This window comes from Salmo salar, chromosome ssa29 (genome assembly GCF_905237065.1).
Source record: "Salmo salar chromosome ssa29, Ssal_v3.1, whole genome shotgun sequence".
NCBI classification, from domain to species: domain Eukaryota; kingdom Metazoa; phylum Chordata; class Actinopteri; order Salmoniformes; family Salmonidae; genus Salmo; species Salmo salar.
In genome coordinates this window covers 34,185,491-34,210,125 of record NC_059470.1, presented here as the reverse complement: position 1 = coordinate 34,210,125, position 24,635 = coordinate 34,185,491, and the positions used below count along the sequence as shown (strand labels likewise).

Sequence of the window (24,635 nt, the reverse complement as noted above, 5' to 3'; positions counted from 1 at the left end):
TAGCATTCTACTCCAATGACACAAACAGGCATTCAACTCAAATGACACAAACGGGCATTCTTCTGCAATGACACACAGGCATTCTTCTCCAATGACACAAACATGCATTCTACTCCAATAACACACACAGGCAATCTTCTAGCATTCTACTCCAATGACACAAACAGGCATTCTACTAGCATTCTACTCCAATGACACAAACAGGCATTCTACTAGCATTCTACTCCAATGACACAAACAGGCATTCGACTAGCATTCTACTGCAATGACATAAACAGCCATTCTGCTCCAATGACACAAACAGGCATTCTCCTAGCATTCTACTCCAATGACACAAACAGGCATTCTCCTAGCATTCTACTCCAATGACACAAACAGGCATTCTACTGCAATGACACAAACGGGAATTCTACTAGCATTCTACTGCAATGACACAAACAGGCATTCTACTCCAATGACACAAACAGGCATTCTGCTCCAATGACACAAACAGGCATTCTGCTCCAATGACACAAACAGGCATTCTACTGGCATTCTACTCCAATGACACAAACAGGCATTCTACTAGCATTCTACTGCAATGACACAAACAGGCATTCTCCTAGCATTCTACTCCAATGACACAAACAGGCATTCTCCTAGCATTCTACTCCAATGACAAACAGGCATTCTACTAGCATTCTACTCCAATGACACAAACAGGCATTCTACTAGCATTCTACTGCAATGACACAAACAGGCATTCTTCTAGCATTCTACTCCAATGACACAAACAGGCATTCTTCTAGCATTCTACTCCAATGACACAAACAGGCATTTTACTTCAATGACACAAACAGGCATTCATCTAGCATTCTACTGCAATGACATAAACAGGCATTCTGCTCCAATGACAGAAACAGGCATTCTCCTAGCATTCTAATCCAATGACACAAACAGGCATTCTCCTAGCATTCTACTCCAATGACACAAACAGGCATTCTTCTAGCATTCTACTCCAATGACACAAACAGGCATTCTACTCCAATGACACAAACAGGCATTCTACTCCAATGACACAAACGGGAATTCTACTAGCATTCTACTGCAATGACACAAACAGGCATTCTACTAGCATTCTACTGCAATGACACAAACAGGCATTCTGCTCCAATGACACAAACAGGCATTCTGCTCCAATGACACAAACAGGCATTCTACTAGCATTCTACTCCAATGACACAAACAGGCATTCTCCTAGCATTCTACTGCAATGACACAAACAGGCATTCTACTCCAATGACACAAACAGGCATTCTTCTAGCATTCTACTCCAATGACACAAACAGGCATTCTGCTAGCATTCTACTCCAATGACACAAACAGGCATTCTACTAGCATTCTACTCCAATGACACAAACAGGCATTCTACTAGCATTCTACTCCAATGACACAAACAGGCATTCTACTAGCATTCTACTGCAATGACACAAACAGGCATTCTACTAGCAATCTACTTCAATGACACAAACAGGCATTCTACTCCAATAACACAAACAGGTATTCTACTAGCAATCTATTTCAATGACACAAACAGGCATTCTACTCCAATGACACGAACATGCATTCTACTCCAATGACACAAACAGGCATTCTCCTAGCATTCTACTCAAATGACACAAATAGGCATTTTACTAGCATTCTACTCCAATGACACAAACAGGAATTCTTTTAGCATTCTACTCCAATGACACAAACAGGCATTCTTCTAGCATTCTACTCCAATGACACAAACAGGCATTCTTCTAGCATTCTACTCCAATGACACAAACAGGAATTCTTCTAGCATTCTACTCCAATGACACAAACAGGCATTCTTCTAGCATTCTACTCCAATGACACAAACAGGCATTCTTCTAGCATTCTACTCCAATGACACAAACAGGCATTTTACTTCAATGACACAAACAGGCATTCATCTAGCATTCTACTCCAATGACACAAACAGGCATTCTTCTAGCATTCTGCTGCAATGACACAAACAGGCATTCAACTAGCATTCTACTCGAATGACACAAACAGGCATGCTCCTCAAATGACACAAACAGGCATTATTCTGCAATGACACAAACAGGCATTCTTCTAGCATTGTACTCCAATGACACAAACAGGCATTCAACTCCAATAACACAAACAGGCATTCTTCTGCAATGACACACAGGCATTCTTCTCCAATGACACAAACATGCATTCTACTCCAATAACACACACAGGCAATCTTCTAGCATTCTACTTCAATGACACAAACAGGCATTCTTTTAGCATTCTACTTCAATGACACAAACAGGCATTCTACTCCAATGACACAAACAGGCATTCTGTTCCAATGACACAAACAAGCATTCTACTAGCATTCTACTCCAATGACACAAACAGGCATTCAACTAGCATTCTACTGCAATGACACAAACAGGCATTCTACTCCAATGACACAAACAGGCATCCTACTAGCATTCTACTCCAATGACACAAACAGGCATTCTCCTAGCATTCTACTCCAATGACACATACAGGCATTCTACTAGCATTCTACTCCAATGACACAAACAGGCATTCTACGCCAATGACACAAACAGGCATTCTTCTAGCATTCTACTCCAATGACACAAACAGGCATTCTCCTAGCATTCTACTCCAATGACACAAACAGGCATTCTACTCCAATGACACAAGCAGGCATTCTACTCCAATGATTCAAACAGGCATTCTTTTAGCATTCTACTGCAATGACACACAGGCATTCTTCTCCAGTGACACAAACATGCATTCTACTCCAATAACACACAGGCAATCTTCTAGCATTCTTCTTCAATGACACAAACAGGCATTCTCCTAGCATTCTACTCCAATGACACAAACAGGCATTCTCCTAGCATTCTACTCCAATGACACAAACAGGCATTCTACTAGCATTCTACTGCAATGACACAAACAGGCATTCTACGCCAATGACACAAACAGGCATTCTACTAGCATTCTACACCAATGACACAAACAGGCATTCTCCTAGCATTCTACTCCAATGACACAAACAGGCATTCGACTCCAATGACACAAACAGGCATTCTACTAGCATTCTACTCCAATGACACAAACAGGCATTCTCCTAGCATTCTATTCCAATGACACAAACAGGCATTCTACGCCAATGACACAAACAGGCATTCTACTAGCATTCTACACCAATGACACAAACAGGCATTCTCCTAGCATTCTACTCCAATGACACAAACAGGCATTCTACTCCAATGACACAAACAGGCATTCTACTAGCATTCTACTCCAATGACACAAACAGGCATTCTCCTAGCATTCTACTCCAATGACACAAACAGGCATTCTACTCCAATGACACAAACAGGCATTCTTCTAGCATTCTACTCCAATGACACAAACAGGCATTCTACTAGCATTCTACTACAATGACACAAACAGGCATTCTGCTCCAATGACACAAACAGGCATTCTACTAGCATTCTACTCCAATGACACAAACAGGCATTCTCCTAGCATTCTACTCCAATGACACATACAGGCATTCTACTAGCATTCTACTGCAATGACACAAACAGGCATTCTACGCCAATGACACAAACATGCATTCTCCTAGCATTCTACTCCAATGACAAACAGGCATTCTGCTAGCATTCTACTCCAATGACACAAACAGGCATTCTCCTAGCATTCTACTCCAATGACACAAACAGGCATTCTACTAGCATTCTACTCCAATGACACAAACAGGCATTCTACTCCAATGACACAAACAGGCATTCTACTCCAATGACACAAACAGGCATTCTACTAGCATTCTACTGCAATGACACAAACAGGCATTCTTCTGCAATGACACAAACAGGCATTCTTCTAGCATTCTACTCCAATGACACAAACAGGCATTCTTCTAGCATTCTACTCCAATGACACAAACAGGTATTCTGCTAGCATTCTACTCCAATGACACAAACAGGCATTCTACTCCAATGACACAAACAGGCATTATATTCCAATGACACAAACAGGCATTCTACTAGCATTCTACTCCAATGACACAAAGAGGCATTCAACTAGCATTCTACTGCAATGACACAAACAGGCATTCTACTCCAATGACACAAACAGGCATTCTACTAGCGTTCTACTCCAATGACACAAACAGGCATTCTCCTAGCATTCTACTCCAATGACACAAACAGGCATTCTACTAGCATTCTACTGCAATGACACAAACAGGCATTCTCCTCCAATGACACAAACAGGCATTCTACTAGCATTCTACTCCAATGACACAAACAGGCATTCTACTCCAATGACACAAACAGGCATTCTACTAGCATTCTACTCCAATGACACAAACAGGCATTCTCCTAGCATTCTACTCCAATGACACAAACAGACATTCTACTAGCATTCTACTGCAATGACACAAACAGGCATTCTGCTCCAATGACACAAACAGGCATTCTACTAGCATTCTACTCCAATGACACAAACAGGCATTCTCCAGGCATTCTACTCCAATGACACAAACAGGCATTCTACTCCAATGACACAAACAGACATTCTACTCCAATGACACAAACAGGCATTCTACTCCAATGATTCAAACAGGCATTTTTTTAGCATTCTACTGCAATGACACACAGGCATTCTTCTCCAGTGACACAAACATGCATTCTACTCCAATAACACACACAGGCAATCTTCTAGCATTCTTCTTCAATGACACAAACAGGCATTCTACTAGCATTCTACTCCAATGACACAAACAGGCATTCTCCTAGCATTCTACTCCAATGACACAAACAGGCATTCTGCTAGCATTCTACTCCAATGACACAAACAGACATTCTACTAGCATTCTACTCCAATGACACAAACAGACATTCTACTAGCATTCTACTCCAATGACACAAACAGGCATTTGTCTACCACTGAAATGACACAAATAAAAGCCAGTCATAGTTAAACAAAGAGCTATAAAAGAGTTTGCCACCATAAACCCAATCCTGAAATCTCTCACACGTACTCAGTGGGTTACTAAATGGCAGATCGGCCCTCCAGTGTGCCGCTTGGAACAGTTTTAGTCTAGCCAATCATACGATAAGGATTGTAATCCCTGGGGTGTAGTCCTAGAGGACAGCTTGAGACTTTGGCATGTGTTCTTATTTTCTGCTGTTGTGTGGGTGTGTCTGCATCCGGATGTGTGTCCACTCACCACGCCCCTTTCAGATCATGTTCCCCATCAAACAGAGGAGTGACCTCTAAGAGAGTGGGGAGGACATCATGAAAATCAATGGAGTACTCCATAAACACAAGCTAATGCTCTTCCTGTTATAGAGCTTAATGGAGAGATGGAGACACACACACACATACATACATACATATATATATATACACACACACAAGAACTCATAAAAATACAGTGCATTCGGAAAGTATTCAGACCCCTTGACTTTTTCGACATTTTGTTACGTTACAGCCTTATTCTAAAATGTATTAAATCAATTTGGATAAGAGCCTCTGATAATGACTGAAATGTCCACGTTAAAGTACTACATAAAGTACTACATGACAACACAATTCAATATCCAGTTTGTCTACAAATTAATCATTGACATGTTGGATTCACAAGTCTATCTCAACCAAAAATCTATGTTAAGAATGTGACTAAATAAAGTTGGATTTGATTCGTTCCTATTCTTAGATTTTTGTTTTTACACCGCTGCTATTCACTGTTTATTATCTATGCATAGTCACTTCACCCCTACCTACCTACAAAATAACTTGACTAACCTGTACCTCCACACATTGACTCAGTACCGGTATACCCTGTATATAGCCTCGTTATTGACATTTTTATTATGTTACTTTTTATTTTACTATTTCTACTTTAGTTTATTTAGTAAATATTTTCTTGACTCTTTCTTGAACTGCATTGTTGGTTAAGGGCTTGTTAGTCAGCGTTTCACTGTAAGGTCTACACCTGCTGTATTCGGAGCATGTGACAAATAACATTTGATTTGATTTGAGATGGAGACATGAATCCTACATATAGGCCTATATGTGTTGTTATTTTTAGTTGAATCCTGGGTTGAATTGAAACAATAGCTGTTGATGACTTTGTAAATACTATTTAGACCTAAATAGTATAATTGATGATACATAACTTTTTAAGCATGGTTACATTTAATTTGCTCTGTCAAACCTTCCATTTGGAAGGATTTTGATAGCAACATTGAATATGTTTACTTATTAAGAGATCTTGCAGTAATTATACTCATGATAGCACATGTGATGTAGTCAGTGACAACTTTCAAAGCTAAGCAGGGCCGGGCTTGGTTAAAACTCTGGATGAGAGACCAAATGAAAAGCTGTAGAGAGATCAACTCACCAGTAGCAGGTGCTGTCTATCCTACTGTTTCTTTCTGATAGTGGATCTGGTGTTGTTCCAAATGTAACATTTCAACACGTTTTATCCGTTTATCTATGTAGAAAATTGGTTCCAATTTTGACATACTTATATTTCTTTTGGGGGGGAGGGGCATCCAATGTATTTTCCATGTAAAAATACATTGACAAATTAGTTCAACCAGTTTGTGCACAGCCAGAAGACACTGTTGGGATAAAGTTTGTCCAAGTCAAGTGTTTTGGTATTTTTACATCAGTGGAGGCTGGTGACTTGAAAAATGGTGGAGGATGGGTGACCCACGGGAAGACGCGGAACTCAGGGAGACGACAGAGTGTTTAAAAAATCTAAACCTAAAGTATTTAACCTAAAGCATTTAATAAAGACATGTATTGTACAATATTATGGGGAATGGGAATGAGAGGGCTACTTACACCGTGTTGGAAAGGGATCACAGCAGTGATTGAATGAGGGTATGAGGCATGAGTTGAGGTGTTCAGAGGCTTGACTTCAGTGCAGGACAGGATTTTAATGGGAAGACAAAAACAATAACACAAGAGACTACACAATTAGACCAAAGAGCAAAGAATGAGTTAGTCCAAGCAAGGACTACAATCATTGATGTGTAATAATGTGTTTGTGTATGTGATTGACTCTACATAGAGTAGATTGATAGAGGTACTCACAGTGCTTGGAGAGGAAACATTCAATGTGCCAGTGAGTGAGTGGGTGCATGAGACGTGGCTTCAGTTCATGTCAGGACAGGGTTGACACTGGTAGTGGAGTGGACTGGTCATCACCTCTTAAATCAGGGAACAGGAGGGATCTTAGCTGGAAATACAAATAGCAGATACATTCCATTACAGCTGCGCCATCGTAGGTTTGGACAACAAGTTTCTCTATGAAGTTAAACTCAGACATCTCAAAATTCATGAAGTTTAACACAGACTGCGCATCTCGCCCACTTGACACATCAAAGTATCCCAAGAAACATTCCTGAATAAAGCCCTGATCATCCTGACGATAACTGAGAACTGCAAGCAGACTGGGGACACCGTAGGTCCCAGAGCGGTCAGACTGGGGACACCATAGGTCCCAGAGTGGTCAGACTGGTGACACCATAGGTCCCAGAGCGGTCAGACTGGGGACACCATAGGTCCCAGAGTGGTCAGACTGGGGACACCATAGGTCCCAGAGCGGTCAGACTGGGGACACCATAGGTCCCAGAGCGGTCAGACTGGGGACACCATAGGTCCCAGAGCGGTCAGACTGGTGGTACCATAGGTCGCAGAGCAGTCAGACTGGGGACACCATAGGTCCCAGAGCGGTCAGACTGGGGACACCATAGGTCCCAGAGCGGTCAGACTGGGGACACCATAGGTCCCAGAGCGGTCAGACTGGGGACACCATAGGTCCCAGAGCGGTCAGACTGGTGACACCATAGGTCCCAGAGCGGTCAGACTGGTGACACCATAGGTCCCAGAGCGGTCAGACTGGGGACACCATAGGTCCCAGAGCGGTCAGACTGGGGACACCATAGGTCCCAGAGTGGTCAGACTGGTGACACCATAGGTCCCAGAGCGGTCAGACTGGGGACACCGTAGGTCCCAGAGCAGTCAGACTGGGGACACCATAGGTCCCAGAGCGGTCAGACTGGGGACACCATAGGTCCCAGAGCGGTCAGACTGGGGACACCATAGGTCCCAGAGTGGTCAGACTGGGGACACCATAGGTCCCAGAGCGCTCAGACTGGGGACACCATAGGTCCCAGAGCGGTCAGACTGGGGACACCATAGGTCCCAGAGCGGTCAGACTGGGGACACCATAGGTCCCAGAGCGGTCAGACTGGGGACACCATAGGTCCCAGAGCGGTCAGACTGGGGACACCATAGGTCCCAGAGCAGTCAGACTGGGGACACCATAGGTCCCAGAGTGGTCAGACTGGGGACACCATAGGTCCCAGAGTGGTCAGACTGGGGACACCATAGGTCCCAGAGCAGTCAGACTGGGGACACCATAGGTCCCAGAGCGGTCAGACTGGGGACACCATAGGTCCCAGAGCGGTCAGACTGGGGACACCATAGGTCCCAGAGCGGTCAGACTGGGGACACCATAGGTCCCAGAGCAGTCAGACTGGGGACACCATAGGTCCCAGAGCGGTCAGACTGGTGACACCATAGGTCCCAGAGCGGTGGGGCAATTTTTACCCCCTGAGGCCTGGAGTTTTTCCTTATATGTTAACCTAACTAGGAAAACTCTGGACCCTATATGGTATGACAGTGATTAATCAGTTGTAAAAAATGTTTTAATGGGCTATGATGGGACCAGTTTTTCCTAATCAGGTCACATGGTTTTAAAAAACTCCTTTCCCTAGGGGGGATGAAAACCCTGTCAAACTGCAGCTACCTTATACTTGTTAATTTAAATGATATTTAGACTAGATTAGGAGGGGGATTTCCTCTACCCAGACACAGAGACAACAACTGATAGACAATAGAACTCACAGGGCTGAGCTTTATGCATGTCCGCATCATGCAGGCCAATGCAACTGTAGGCCTTATAAAACACTTACTCACATCTGTCATCGCTATTATGTTGATTGATTCATCACAGTGAATCATTTTGGATTAAAAGGCAGCCTAGCCAGCCCAATGTTGAACATAAACTTAATTAGATCACATTCACATTTTCTCCTCACACACAAATGGACTATAAATACATAACGTTACCAATGAGTTACCCTGACCAGATGGACTATAAATACATAACGTTACCAATGAGTTACCCTGACCAGATGGACTATAAATACATAACGTTACCAATGAGTTACCCTGACCAGATGGACTATAAATACATAACGTTACCAATGAGTTACCCTGACCAGATGGACTATAAATACATAACGTTACCAATGAGTTTACCCTGACCAGATGGACTATAAATACATAACGTTACCAATGAGTTACCCTGACCAGATGGACTATAAATACATAACGTTACCAATGAGTTACCCTGACCAGATGGACTATAAATACATAACGTTACCAATGAGTTACCCTGACCAGATGGACTATAAATACATAACGTTACCAATGAGTTTACCCTGACCAGATGGACTATAAATACATAATGTTACCAATTAGTTTACACTGACCAGATGGACTATAAATACATAACATTACCAATTAGTTTACACTGACCAGATGGACTATAAATACATAACATTACCAATTAGTTTACACTGACCAGATGGACTATATATAACATTACCAATTAGTTTACCCTGACCAGATGGACTATAAATACATAACGCTACCAATTAGTTTACCCTGACCAGATGGAGAGGGCGCATAGGATGTAAAATCCATGAAATCAAATTGTATTTGCCACATGCGCCAAATACAACAGTGAAATGCATACTTACAAGCCCTTAACCAACAATGCAGTTTTAAGAAAAATGTAATTAAAGAGTAACAGTAAAATAAGAATAGCGAGGCTATATACAGGGGGTACCGGTAAAGAGTCAATGTGCTGGGGCACCAGTTAGTCAAGGTAATTGAGGTAATATATACATATAGGTAGAGTTAAAGTGACTATGCATAGATGATAAACAGAGAGTAGCAGGTGCATAAAAGGGGTAATGCAAATATTCTGGGTAGCCATTGTATTAGCTGTTCAGGAGTCTTATGGTTTGGGGGTAGAAGCTGTTAAGAATCCTCTTGGAACTAGACTTGGCACTTCGGTACTGGTTGCCGTGAAGTAGTAGAGAGAACAGTCTATGACTAGGGTGGCTGGAGTCTTTGACAATTTTTAGGGCCTTCCTCTAACACCGCCTGGTATAGAAGTCCTGGATGGCAGGAAGCTTAGCCCCAGTGATGTACTGTGCTGTACGCACCACCCTCTGTAGTGCCTTGCGGACGGAGGCCAAGAAATTGCCACACCAGTCAGTGATGCAACCAGTCAGGATGCTCTCGATGGTGCAGCTGCAGAACTTTTTGAGGATCTGAGGACCAACGCCAAATCTTTTCAGTCTCCTGAGGGGGAATAGGGGCGTGCTTGGTCCTCCTTTTCCTGTAGTCCACAATCATCTCCTTTGTCTTGATCACATTGAGGGAGAGGCTGTTATCCTGGCACCACACAGCCAAGTCTCTGACCTCCTCCCTATAGGCAGTCTCATCGTTATCGATGATCAGGCCTACCACTGTTGTGTCATCGGCAAACTTAATGATGGTGTTGGAGTCAGGCCTGGCCATGCAGTCATGAGTGAACAGGGTGTACAGGAGGGGACTGAGAACGCACCCCTCAGGGGCCCCCGTGTTGAGGATCAGCGTGGCGGATGCGTTGTTACCTTCCCTTACCACCTGGGGGCGGCCCGACAGGAAGTCCAGGATACAGTTGCAGAGGGAGGTGTGTAGTCCCAGGGTCCTTAGCTTAGTGATGAGCTTTGAGAGCACTGTGGTGTCGAACGCTGAGCTGTAGTCAATGAATAGCATTCTCACATAGGTGTTCCTTTTGTCCAGGTGGGAAAGGGCAGTGTGGAGTGCAATAGAGATTGCATCATCTGTGGATCTGTTGGTGCCATATGCAAATTGGAGTGGGTCTAGGGTTTCTGGGATAATGGTGTTGATGTGAACCATGACCAGCCTTTCAAAGCACTTCATGGCTACAGACGTGAGTGTTACGTTTCGGTAGTCATTTAGGCAGGTTACCTTAGTGTTCTTGGGCATAGGGACTATGGTGGTCTGCTTGAAACATGTTGGTATTACAGACTCAGTCAGGTACGGGTTGAAAATATCAGTGAAGACACTTGCCAGTTGCTCTTATTAGTAGCCTACAGTTGATCAGACTGAAAAATAGTCTTGTTTTCATCCCATACAGCATTTAAGATTTCTAATGTTTACGTGTAGCCTAGGCTGCTGCAACATTTATGTAATGAGTTTTTGCTTGTGTCTGTCCGGAGTGATTATGTTTTATCATCTTTGCTAAATAAATACCGGAGGAAAGTGTAAAGCCTACTTAGGCACACACGAAAATCTAAAACCAGAAACAGCAAGCAATGCAGATGTACGTAGAAGCACGGTGGCTAGGACAAACTCCCTAGAAAGGCTGGAACCTAGGAAGAAGCCAACAGAGGAACCAGGCTCTGAGGGGTGTGCCGGGTTGAGATTATAGCAGTACATGGCCAAGATGTTCAAATGTTCATAGATGACCAGCAGGGTCAAATAATAATAATAATCACAGTGGTTGTAGTGGGTGCAACAGGTCAGCACCTCAGGAGTAAATGTCAATTGGCTTTTCATAGCCGATCATTCAGAGTTAGAGACAGCAGGTGCGGTACAGAGAGAGAGAGAGTTGAAAACAGCAGGTCCGGGACATGGTAGCACGTCCAGTGAACAGGTCAGGGTTCCATAGCCGCAGGCAGAACAGTTGAAACTGGAACAGCAGCACGACCAGGTGGACTGGGGACAGCAAGGTATCATCAGGCCAGGTAGTCCTGAGGCATGGTCCCAGGGCTCAGGTCCTCCAGGCGGGGAGGGAGAGGGAGAGAGAGAATTAGAGGGAGCATACCTAAGGGATAGAGGGATATCTTCAAACCACCAACTTACTACTCAGAGACAAGGCTGAGTGTAGCCCATGAAGATCTCCCCCACGGCACAAACCCGAGGGGGGCACCAAACCCGGAATGGAAGATCATGTCAGTGACTCAACCCACTCAAGTAACGCACCCCTCCTAGGGACGGGATGGAATAGCACCAGTAAGCCAGTGACTCAGCCCCCTAGAGGCAGAGAATCCCGGTGGAGAGATAATAACTGGCCAAGCAGAGACAGCAAGGGCGGTTCGTTGCTCCAGTGCCTTTCCGTTCACCTTCAGACCCCTGGGCCACACTACACTCGATCGACATCCTAGAAAAGATAGTTGAAAGTTCGATGTGTTCAGCAAGTAAAGCGTGCCCTTACCTCTTTTTTAAAATGTATTTAACCAGGCAAGTCAGTTAAGAACAATTTCTTATTTACAATGACGGCCTACCCTGGCAAAATCCTAACACGGACGACGCTGTGCAAATTTGTGCGCTGCCTTATGGGACTCCCAATCACGGCCGGTTGTGATACAGCCTGTAATAGAACCAGGGTCTGTAGCCTTAGACCGCTGCACCACTCGGGAGCCCTAACCTCTGCAAGCTCCTTGTAGTTGCCCTTGTTGGTGGAACTTTCCCTCTCGTCCTGTCCTCTATGCAGCTTTTTCCCAGAAGCTTGAATCTGATGTGGGCATTCATATGCTCACTGCTTTTGTTTTGCCGTTTAGCTGAATGATCAATGTACCCACCTTTCGACCAAGGTTCAGACTTTCCAAAAAGCAGGCAAGGCCAGCAATGCAGGTGGCTTGATGAAAAGCTCCCTGTTAACCAGCTATACTTTCGATACCAGTTGGTATTGAACGCCCTCACCTTTTCATCCTTCTTCACAAAACTGATCTCAGGCAGAGGTCGACCCTCACTTTTAATTCTCACACATTTCCGTGTACCCCAGAGAATGAGAGGTTGTTTTTAAACAAAAAGTTCACAACATTTTCAGCAGCGTTGGCCATTCTATCATTCTGGCGGAGAGAACTGCTAGCTAGCTACTGACGTTAGCAAGGCTAACTTCTAAAAATGTTAAATAAATAGCAGTAACTGGACACACAAATACAATTCTAAAACCAAGAAAACTATTTATAATACACCTCTTCCGTCTCCTGTAATTTGAAAAAATGAATTTTAATTGAATAATAAAAAAATGTAAATGCTAAACGATTACTCTTCACTCTTAATCTCTTAATCTCTATCCAACAATGTCACCAAGCTTCGCAACACATAGAACCCCCATAATGTTCTGTGGCACAATCCCAATACAACACACAAGGTTCATTTTCTGATCCTAATTCTATGATTCAATGGGCAACATGTCCGTTCATGCTGCAAAAGTTTTGATTGGTTGGAGGACGTCCTCCAGAAGTCGTCTTAATTAACATGTATGTCTATGGAAGGGGGTGAGGCCTACGAGCCTCCTACGTTTTGTATTGAAGTCAATGTAGCCAGAAGAGGACGGAAGCTAGCTGTCCTCCGGCTACACCATTGTGCTACCCCAGACAGTGTTATTGAAGTTACTGTAGACCTTCATTGCAAAACAGTGTATTTAATTAAATTATTTGGTGACATATGAATGTATTTAGTATAGTTTTAACTAAAAAGTTAAACAATAGTAGTGCAGCGCCCCTGGAACAAATTATTGTTAAGAGCCTTGCTCAAAGGAAAGTTGACAGATTCTTCACCTTGTCAGCTCGGGTATTCAAACCAGCGACGTTTTGGTTACTGGCCCAATGTTTTAACAGCTAGTTTATCTGCTGCTGGTGGGTGGGTGGGTGTGTGATCGTATTTACTAGATTACATTCAATGTGTTGAAATGAATACAAACAATGTCCTAAACGGCAATATACAATTTGTTAATGTAGAATGAAATGTAAAAGACTAATTTCCCAAATGTTTTGTCTTTCTCTTGCAGGCATCCCCAGTAACATTGGTCCAGTTAGTAAGTAAATGAAGCAGAAACCCACACTCCCACCCGCCCAGAAACTGCTTGCTGCTTTACTATGCCTGATCATATCCATCCCTAAAGTCCACGTGGTTTTAAATGTTCATTTCTGATTTAGGTCCTCCCATTATTCATTTAAGTGAAGGATCAGTCATAATTGATTTGGAAGTGTTCATTATGCCAGGGTTAAGTTCAATTCCCTTTTTTCCCCTCTCGGAAGGAAATGGCAATAGCTTTCTGCCATGTTGTCTGGAAGGCTGCGTGTGGAGGTGGACTAATTCACCTTCAACAAGTTAAGCCTAGATAGCAGCCAGACAACTGAGTATGCATACAAAACACCATTGTTTCCCCCCCACCCCTTTTGCATTAGAAATAAATGCCATATAGAGTTTATTAAAATGCCCCGACCTCAGTGGTGGGATAATGTCAGGGAGGTCATTTCAATATGAGTATTATCTGCTGCAGCCAGTGGCCCCTGGAGCACAGAGACGTCTGGAGACATAGTCTACAGTTACTACAGCAGCCGGCTGGGACTCAGGAGAATAACAGAAGACACACACACACCAAGGATGCATCCCCCTATGTTCTGTATAGTGCCCTGCTTTTGACCAAGGTCCATAGGGCTCTGGTCAAAAGTAGTGCACTATGCAGGGTATAGGGGATGTAATTTAGGACGCACCCAAGTGTTGAACAAGTAAAAGTGCCCCTGCCCATTCCACATCAGTCTATCCATCAATCTTATTATCTGGCTAGAACCCTCTCTACTTGGGGGAAACCAATAGACAAAAAGCAATTTAGATGGACAGCATCCCATTAGTGTTTGAATAGTTTCCTTTTCCTAAACTCGAGTCTGTATCTCCATGACTGCAGATATCCAAAGGACTAGATAACTAGGACTAGATAACTAGGACTAGATAACTAGGTCTAGATAACTAGGTCTAGATAACTAGGTCTAGATAACTAGATAACTAGGTCTAGATAACTAGATAACTAGGTCTAGATAACTAGGTCTAGATAACTAGATAACTAGGACTAGATAACTAGGTCTAGATAACTAGATAACTAGGACTAGATAACTAGGACTAGATAACTAGGTCTAGATAACTAGATAACTAGGACTAGATAACTAGGACTATATAACTAGGTCTAGATAACTAGAACTAGATAACTAGGACTCGATTACTAGAACTAGATAATTAGATAACTAGTACTAGATAACTAGGACTAGATAACTAGGAACTAGATAACTAGTACTAGATAACTAGATAACTAGGACTATATAACTAGGTCTAGATAACTAGAACTAGATAACTAGGACTATATAACTAGGTCTAGATAACTAGAACTAGATAACTAGGACTAGATTACTAGAACTAGATAATTAGATAACTAGTACTAGATAACTAGGACTAGATAACTAGGAACTAGATAACTAGTACTAGATAACTAGGACTAGATAACTAGGAACTAGATAACTAGTACTAGATAACTAGGAACTAGATAACTAGGACTAGATAACTAGGAACAAGATAACTAGGACTATATAACTAGGTCTAGATAACTAGATAACTAGATAACTAGGACTAGATAACTAGGAACAAGATAACTAGGAACAAGATATCTAGAACTAGATAACTAGATAACTAGGACTAGATAACTAGGTCTAGATATCTAGAACTAGATAACTATATAACTAGGACTATATAACTAGGTCTAGATAACTAGGACTAGATAACTAGGAACAAGATAACTAGGACTATATAACTAGGTCTAGATATCTAGAACTAGATAACTAGGTCTAGATAACTAGATAACTAGGTCTAGATAACTAGATAACTAGATAACTAGGACTAGATAACTAGGAACTAGATATATTAGAGCAGCATTGCTATCAGACCTACCCAATCTTTTTATGTGTCAGCATTCAGGAAGTGAAGAAGACGACTAAAGGAAGCTCTTTACAAGTATTTGGATGTTGCCATGTTTAACATTTATAATGGTATCAGCATATTTAGAATGACAATAGGGTGGTAAAATGAACTCACTAGTTGGCACTGAACTCTTAACCACAACAGTTGCCACAACTGAGCTCAAGCTAACATAAAACTATAATTTGATCCAAACAATAAGAAATAGTTTATGAAATTTCAGAGATATTTGGCGTCAGAAATTAGCATGGAACCAAGTGGACACCCTCCCTCCCTCCACCCCAACATCCCAACCTTAGAGAGCTGAATGAGTTCAGTGTTGTCTCCTGCCTGTGCTGCATGCATGTTCTCCATAGATATACATACTGTATAAACATACACCTCTCACCCCCTTCTTAGATCCTCCCCAACCCGACACCTAGCCAGACCATGGCTGCTCTCTCAGAACCCTAGTGGGGAGTGTCAGTATTACATCCTGTCTGTCTGTCTGTGGGTGGGACTCACATAAAGGGCACACTGACTGACTGACTTACGGCCATGTCTGTATGGTTCATTCACAGGCCTGTAGGCATTGAAGCTCTCATGAGATGCTGACTGTCTGTCTCTATACCTGCAGAAGCACCCTCCCCCCCTAACCACCACAACACAAAACACTACCCAGTTTTGGTTCTGTAGCCACAACACACCAAAACACCACCCAGTTTTGGTTCTGTAGCCACAACACAACAAAACACTACCCAGTTTGGTTCTGTAGCCACAACACAAAACACTACCCAGTTTTGGTTCTGTAGCCAAAACACAAAACACTACCCAGTTTTGGTTCTGTAGCCACAACACAACAAAACACTACCCAGTTTTGGTTCTGTAGCCACACAACAAAACACTAAGTTTTGGTTCTGTAGCCACAACACAACAAAACACTACTCAGTTTTGGTTCTGTAGCCACAACACAACAAAACACTACCCAGTTTTGGTTCTGTAGCCACAACACAACAAAACACTACCCAGTTTTGGTTCTGTAGCCACACCAGGGATGAAGTTGAGGGAAAACAAACTGAAGTCGTGGGTATGTAGCTATGTTTTCTAAAATAAAAAAAGGAACCAAGCAGAACATGGCTAAATGTCCTGGAATAGAGCTACCCCCAGATCTACCTTCAGAACAGAAAACACTTTTTCATATTGTTGTTTGAAAGTACCTTAGTTATTTATTGACCTTTCTTCAACTTTATTTCAGGTTTATTAAGCCAGCTATATATATATATATATATAATGTTTTATCTGAGCTCTGCAAGATTGCAAGATTTAATTTCATTATGAGAGCATTGAGTATAATATGTCACTTCTTATTTAGAGTGGTTTAACTGAATTCTAACTTGCTGGCCAGTGTTAATGAACAACTTATTTAGAACTGACATGACATTCTATGTAGTTGATCAGTTATGGAATTGTCAATGAGAGGGTTTGGATAGTAATTTAGTCAAACACTACAGCATAAACTAACTGTATGTCTATGTGCCCGAGTGCATGCATACCCAAACACTTTATCCTAAACGCATTACCCTTATCTATAAACCAAACGGAATGTATTCCAAATGATTAGACACGCCACACAGTATGGCTCACTATCCAATCACATGGTAGTTAAATTGCTTGCTGTGACACCACTGGACACTAATGATCACATGACTGCATGACCTCACTGACGTCAAAGGATACTGCAACACAGAGACTTAGTGCTGCTTTAGTGAACGATTACAATACAAGAATAAGTAACAAGACCTTCCTTCTGTCTCGGCTTGACTCAACACTGCTCCATCACCCAACCGACCACAACCAACCAACACCACCAGTAATTTCCCCATCACAGAAATACAGAATTGTATGTAATTATGAGGTTACACCACAACTATCAGTCACTCCAATTCCTGACACACCACACGATTTATTCCTCGTGATTCCTCGACCTGAAATGCACTGTAATTAGATATTGATTGCATTCATTTGATGAACTCAACAAAATGCCTGTGACACTTAAACCAAACCTCCATGTTTGCATAGTTATTATCCCATATATTTGTTTCTTTGTTTATGTTTATTCATCACTGCCATCGATGCACACACTCAAGTGAGCCATGAAACTACACAATTACATCCAATGTCCCTGGGACGTCATCTGTGACATGGTCTGGGACTGGTGTTGGGATGCATCTAGTGCTTGTCCCTGTACAGGCTTGTTTAGTCATTCTGTTGTTCTGAGTTGCTCTGAGTAAAGTCGGTGTGTCTAGTTGTCTACATATGCCCCACTGGTCAACCTGTATTAGAACTTCTAGTACTGTTAATGAATCTGATGTCCACTATAGCCATTGCACCTAATAACTTATGGTTTCTCCCGATTGCATGCAGTTCGGCCGAATGTCTCATCCCTAGGTGTTGCTAACCGAAACCAAGGTAGGCTATACCTCCAACTAAGATTAAACATATCTCTTTACAGATATTCCTCAAATATACAGTAGTCATACAGTGACTGTACTAGCTGTGACAGTTGAGGCCAGATCCACCAGGACGGAACTTTTCCTGCCAAGAGTTCATCTGTGTTAAAACCTTTAATGATATAGATTTTTTAAACAAACACAAATGTATATCTTTTTTTTTCTTTATTCGCTCTCTTTTTGTGAAAACATGAAAGAGGACACCTTCAAAACAGGGAATTAGATTTTCTGGCGTAGTCGGCAGACATGCATGTGCTGCAACATTCTGTGACTCCATTACAATATCCCCCTGTCCACCACCCCACCCCTTTCCTCCTACTTGAGCCCCCCAGATGCGGAATCTCTCCACGAGAGCAGTATAAAGATAGGCTCTCTATCTCTTTCTCTCCCTCTCCCACGCCTCTCTTTCTTAAATCCCGTTTCAATATACCTTTGCTTATCCCCTCCATTTTAATTATGCGTGGCACTTCTAGGGATTCAAAAATTCTATCTGGGTTTGGTGGAAGAAAAGAGGGAGGTTTCACGGAGCGGTTTATGTAGATTGATTTCAGGCAAACTCAAGTTAATCCAGTGTGCAGATGTGTTGTGGATGTGGTGACCGTCTTGCAAAAAATACTGCCCCTGTATTTCCATGGAAAGCCCTAGCCAAGCAGATGTATAGGTATAGAAGCCAGAGTGTGCTATACTGTGTGTGTCTTGGGTTTATATCTGGCGAGAACATTGCAGAGCATGTGAGAGGGACTTAGGCAGTTTCTTTGTTTGTTATCGGATGGCGAAGAGATGCGGACAGCAGTGGGATTGTTGTGTGTTTACCGTACGGACCGGTAAGAAGATTTATGGGGAATAATCCCACTGAGGTTTCCTAGAGGAAGTGTGGTGCTGGTACGTCAGGAGAATGTAACAACACAACACTACTGGTCATCTGTCAGGAGAATGTAACAAAACAACACTACTGGTCATCTGTCAGGAGAATGTAACACCACAACACTACTGGTCATCTGTCAGGAGAATGTAACAACACAACACTACTGGTCATCTGTCAGGAGAATGTAACAACACAACACTACTGGTCATCTGTCAGGAGAATGTAACAACACAACACTACTGGTCATCTGTCAGGAGAATGTAACAACACAACACTACTGGTCATCTGTCAGGAGAATGTAACAACACAACACTACTGGTCATCTGTCAGGAGAATGTAACAACACAACACTACTGGTCATCTGTCAGGAGAATGTAACAACACAACACTACTGGACATCTGTCAGGAGAATGTAACAACACAACACTACTGGTCATCTGTCAGGAGAATGTAACAACACAACACTACTGGTCATCTGTCAGGAGAATGTAACAACACAACACTACTGGTCATCTGTCAGGAGAATGTAACAACACAACACTACTGGTCATCTGTCAGGAGAATGTAACACCACAACACTACTGGTCATCTGTCAGGAGAATGTAACAACACAACACTACTGGTCATCTGTCAGGAGAATGTAACAACACAACACTACTGGTCATCTGTCAGGAGAATGTAACAACACAACACTACTGGTCATCTGTCAGGAGAATGTAACAACACAACACTACTGGTCATCTGTCAGGAGAATGTAACAACACAACACTACTGGTCATCTGTCAGGAGAATGTAACAACACAACACTACTGGTCATCTGTCAGGAGAATGTAACAAAACAACACTACTGGTCATCTGTCAGGAGAATGTAACAACACAACACTACTGGTCATCTGTCAGGAGAATGTAACACCACAACACTACTGGTCATCTGTCAGGAGAATGTAACAACACAACACTACTGGTCATCTGTCAGGAGAATGTAACACCACAACACTACTGGTCATCTGTCAGGAGAATGTAACACCACAACACTACTGGTCATCTGTCAGGAGAATGTAACACCACAACACTACTGGTCATCTGTCAGGAGAATGTAACAACACAACACTACTGGTCATCTGTCAGGAGAATGTAACAACACAACACTACTGGTCATCTGTCAGGAGAATGTAACACCACAACACTACTGGTCATCTGTCAGGAGAATGTAACAACACAACACTACTGGTCATCTGTCAGGAGAATGTAACACCACAACACTACTGGTCATCTGTCAGGAGAATGTAACAACACAACACTACTGGTCATCTGTCAGGAGAATGTAACAAAACAACACTACTGGTCATCTGTCAGGAGAATGTAACAACACAACACTACTGGTCATCTGTCAGGAGAATGTAACAAAACAACACTACTGGTCATCTGTCAGGAGAATGTAACAACACAACACTACTGGTCATCTGTCAGGAGAATGTAACAACACAACACTACTGGTCATCTGTCAGGAGAATGTAACAAAACAACACTACTGGTCATCTGTCAGGAGAATGTAACAACACAACACTACTGGTCATCTGTCAGGAGAATGTAACACCACAACACTACTGGTCATCTGTCAGGAGAATGTAACAACACAACACTACTGGTCATCTGTCAGGAGAATGTAACAACACAACACTACTGGTCATCTGTCAGGAGAATGTAACACCACAACACTACTGGACATCTGTCAGGAGAATGTAACAACACAACACTACTGGTCATCTGTCAGGAGAATGTAACAACACAACACTACTGGACATCTGTCAGGAGAATGTAACACCACAACACTACTGGTCATCTGTCAGGAGAATGTAACAACACAACACTACTGGTCATCTGTCAGGAGAATGTAACACCACAACACTACTGGTCATCTGTCAGGAGAATGTAACACCACAACACTACTGGTCATCTGTCAGGAGAATGTAACACCACAACACTACTGGTCGTCTGTCAGGAGAATGTAACACCACAACACTACTGGTCATCTGTCAGGAGAATGTAACACCACAACACTACTGGACGTCTGTCAGGAGAATGTAACACCACAACACTACTGGTCATCTGTCAGGAGAATGTAACACCACAACACTACTGGTCATCTGTCAGGAGAATGTAACAACACAACACTACTGGTCATCTGTCAGGAGAATGTAACACCACAACACTACTGGTCATCTGTCAGGAGAATGTAACAACACAACACTACTGGTCATCTGTCAGGAGAATGTAACAACACAACACTACTGGTCATCTGTCAGGAGAATGTAACAACACAACACTACTGGTCATCTGTCAGGAGAATGTAACACCACAACACTACTGGTCATCTGTCAGGAGAATGTAACACCACAACACTACTGGTCATCTGTCAGGAGAATGTAACACCACAACACTACTGGACATCTGTCAGGAGAATGTAACAACACAACACTACTGGACATCTGTCAGGAGAATGTAACACCACAACACTACTGGTCATCTGTCAGGAGAATGTAACACCACAACACTACTGGTCATCTGTCAGGAGAATGTAACACCACAACACTACTGGTCATCTGTCAGGAGAATGTAACACCACAACACTACTGGACATCTGTCAGGAGAATGTAACAACACAACACTACTGGTCATCTGTCAGGAGAATGTAACAACACAACACTACTGGACATCTGTCAGGAGAATGTAACAACACAACACTACTGGACATCTGTCAGGAGAATGTAACAACACAACACTACTGGTCATCTGTCAGGAGAATGTAACACCACAACACTACTGGACATCTGTCAGGAGAATGTAACAACACAAAACTACGGGTCATCTGTCAGGAGAATGTAACAACACAACACTACTGGACATCTGTCAGGAGAATGTAACACCACAACACTACTGGACATCTGTCAGGAGAATGTAACAACACAACACTACTGGTCATCTGTCAGGAGAATGTAACAACACAACACTACTGGTCATCTGTCAGGAGAATGTAACACCACAACACTACTGGACATCTGTCAGGAGAATGTAACACCACAACACTACTGGACATCTGTCAGGAGAATGTAACACCACAACACTACTGGTCATCTGTCAGGAGAATGTAACACCACAACACTACTGGTCATCTGTCAGGAGAATGTAACAACACAACACTACTGGTCATCTGTCAGGAGAATGTAACAACACAACACTACTGGTCATCTGTCAGGAGAATGTAACAACACAACACTACTGGTCATCTGTCAGGAGAATGTAACACCACAACACTACTGGACATCTGTCAGGAGAATGTAACAACACAACACTACTGGTCATCTGTCAGGAGAATGTAACACCACAACACTACTGGTCATCTGTCAGGAGAATGTAACAACACAACACTACTGGTCATCTGTCAGGAGAATGTAACACCACAACACTACTGGTCATCTGTCAGGAGAATGTAACAACACAACACTACTGGTCATCTGTCAGGAGAATGTAACACCACAACACTACTGGACATCTGTCAGGAGAATGTAACAACACAACACTACTGGTCATCTGTCAGGAGAATGTAACACCACAACACTACTGGTCATCTGTCAGGAGAATGTAACAACACAACACTACTGGTCATCTGTCAGGAGAATGTAACAACACAACACTACTGGTCATCTGTCAGGAGAATGTAACACCACAACACTACTGGACATCTGTCAGGAGAATGTAACAACACAACACTACTGGTCATCTGTCAGGAGAATGTAACACCACAACACTACTGGTCATCTGTCAGGAGAATGTAACACCACAACACTACTGGACATCTGTCAGGAGAATGTAACAACACAACACTACTGGTCATCTGTCAGGAGAATGTAACACCACAACACTACTGGACATCTGTCAGGAGAATGTAACAACACAACACTACTGGTCATCTGTCAGGAGAATGTAACACCACAACACTACTGGTCATCTGTCAGGAGAATGTAACACCACAACACTACTGGTCATCTGTCAGGAGAATGTAACACCACAACACTACTGGTCATCTGTCAGGAGAATGTAACACCACAACACTACTGGTCATCTGTCAGGAGAATGTAACACCACAACACTACTGGACATCTGTCAGGAGAATGTAACAACACAACACTACTGGACATCTGTCAGGAGAATGTAACACCACAACACTACTGGACATCTACATTGTGAAGACAATAGCATTTTGTTTTACCTCTTGTTTTTTCCAAATGGTAAACCTAAGTAGATTCCACACAACATGATTCGACAGACTGCATCTGTAACAGTCAGGGCAACCACACTGTATGCCACAATAGTAAGATGTTCCTACAGTGCAATGAAAGTCAAAACATTGTGAGAATTAATTCCTCTAATATTTGAAGCCTCAGAATATAACATGAAATATATAGGATCACCTATCTCACTCATAATTTAATAATTCATATCAGACCATTTTTCTGTTTGTTTGAACCTTTTTAGTACCATAGGAATGTGTATGATGCTTAGTGCTTTAACCCCTTAAAACATTATATTTTTTAATGTTTCACAAAATCTATCATGTTTTTGTTTATTTATGTGTTTATTTGTTTGTTTTTCTTCTTTTTGTTTTATTTGTCTAGTAGCTCATCAAGTTGTTTTGTCAACTGTCCCTTCAGATCAAGTTGCAAACAGCAAGCGAGGTATGATCTCCTCAGATTCGTACAGTTCTCCCTGTGTCAGCTGTTGTCCAAACCCCCACTGTATGAATCTACATTGGCTACTGTAGGTACCTGACCCCAACCCTGTAGTACCTTCACAGTACTAATACACAACTATCCCCCTGAAAAGAATCTCCTGTATACAGAAAGAATGGAGTTCGCTTTGCGGTATGGATATGTGGTACACACTTTCTGAAAAGATGTAGGTTGTGTAATCGTATGTCTATCTGGATCTAGTGTAATTGTTACAAGTGATATTGAATACACTTATTCACAGTGAAAAACAATAGGGACGGTCTGTAACATATCATTGTAATGCCTCACATTACAAATATTCTACAATATGTTTCATAGATATTACTTTAATCATGATAAATCATGTAACCGTATTTTTCAATCAGGAAGAGTATTGGTCTTCTCAGAGCAGGGTTTTAGAGCCGATAGCAGAAACATTCTGAGAACTTATATGAACTGTGCATCTTGGCACCAAATAGACCAGAACAGGATTCTCTACCTTGGATAGAGTTGAGTAGACTAGCTAGGCCACTGTCTTCCATTTCCAAAGCTCTATGCCTCTTGTGG

At 42.3% G+C, this 24,635-nt stretch overlaps 1 protein-coding gene across 3 annotated transcripts in view; it reads left to right on the top strand.

Moving 5' to 3' along the window:
- LOC106590637 (netrin-G1) overlaps window positions 1-24,635 on the top strand; it is a 250,242-nt gene that overhangs the window by 199,947 nt on the left and 25,660 nt on the right. For 2 of the 3 annotated variants that reach the window (XM_045710904.1, XM_045710903.1), the window contains exons 5-6: window positions 13,988-14,014; window positions 18,349-18,393. In XM_045710904.1, the coding sequence (XP_045566860.1) occupies window positions 13,988-14,014; window positions 18,349-18,393 (72 nt within the window). The remainder of the gene's footprint in view (window positions 1-13,987; window positions 14,015-18,348; window positions 18,394-24,635) is intronic. The other variant, XM_045710905.1, reaches the window with a different exon arrangement.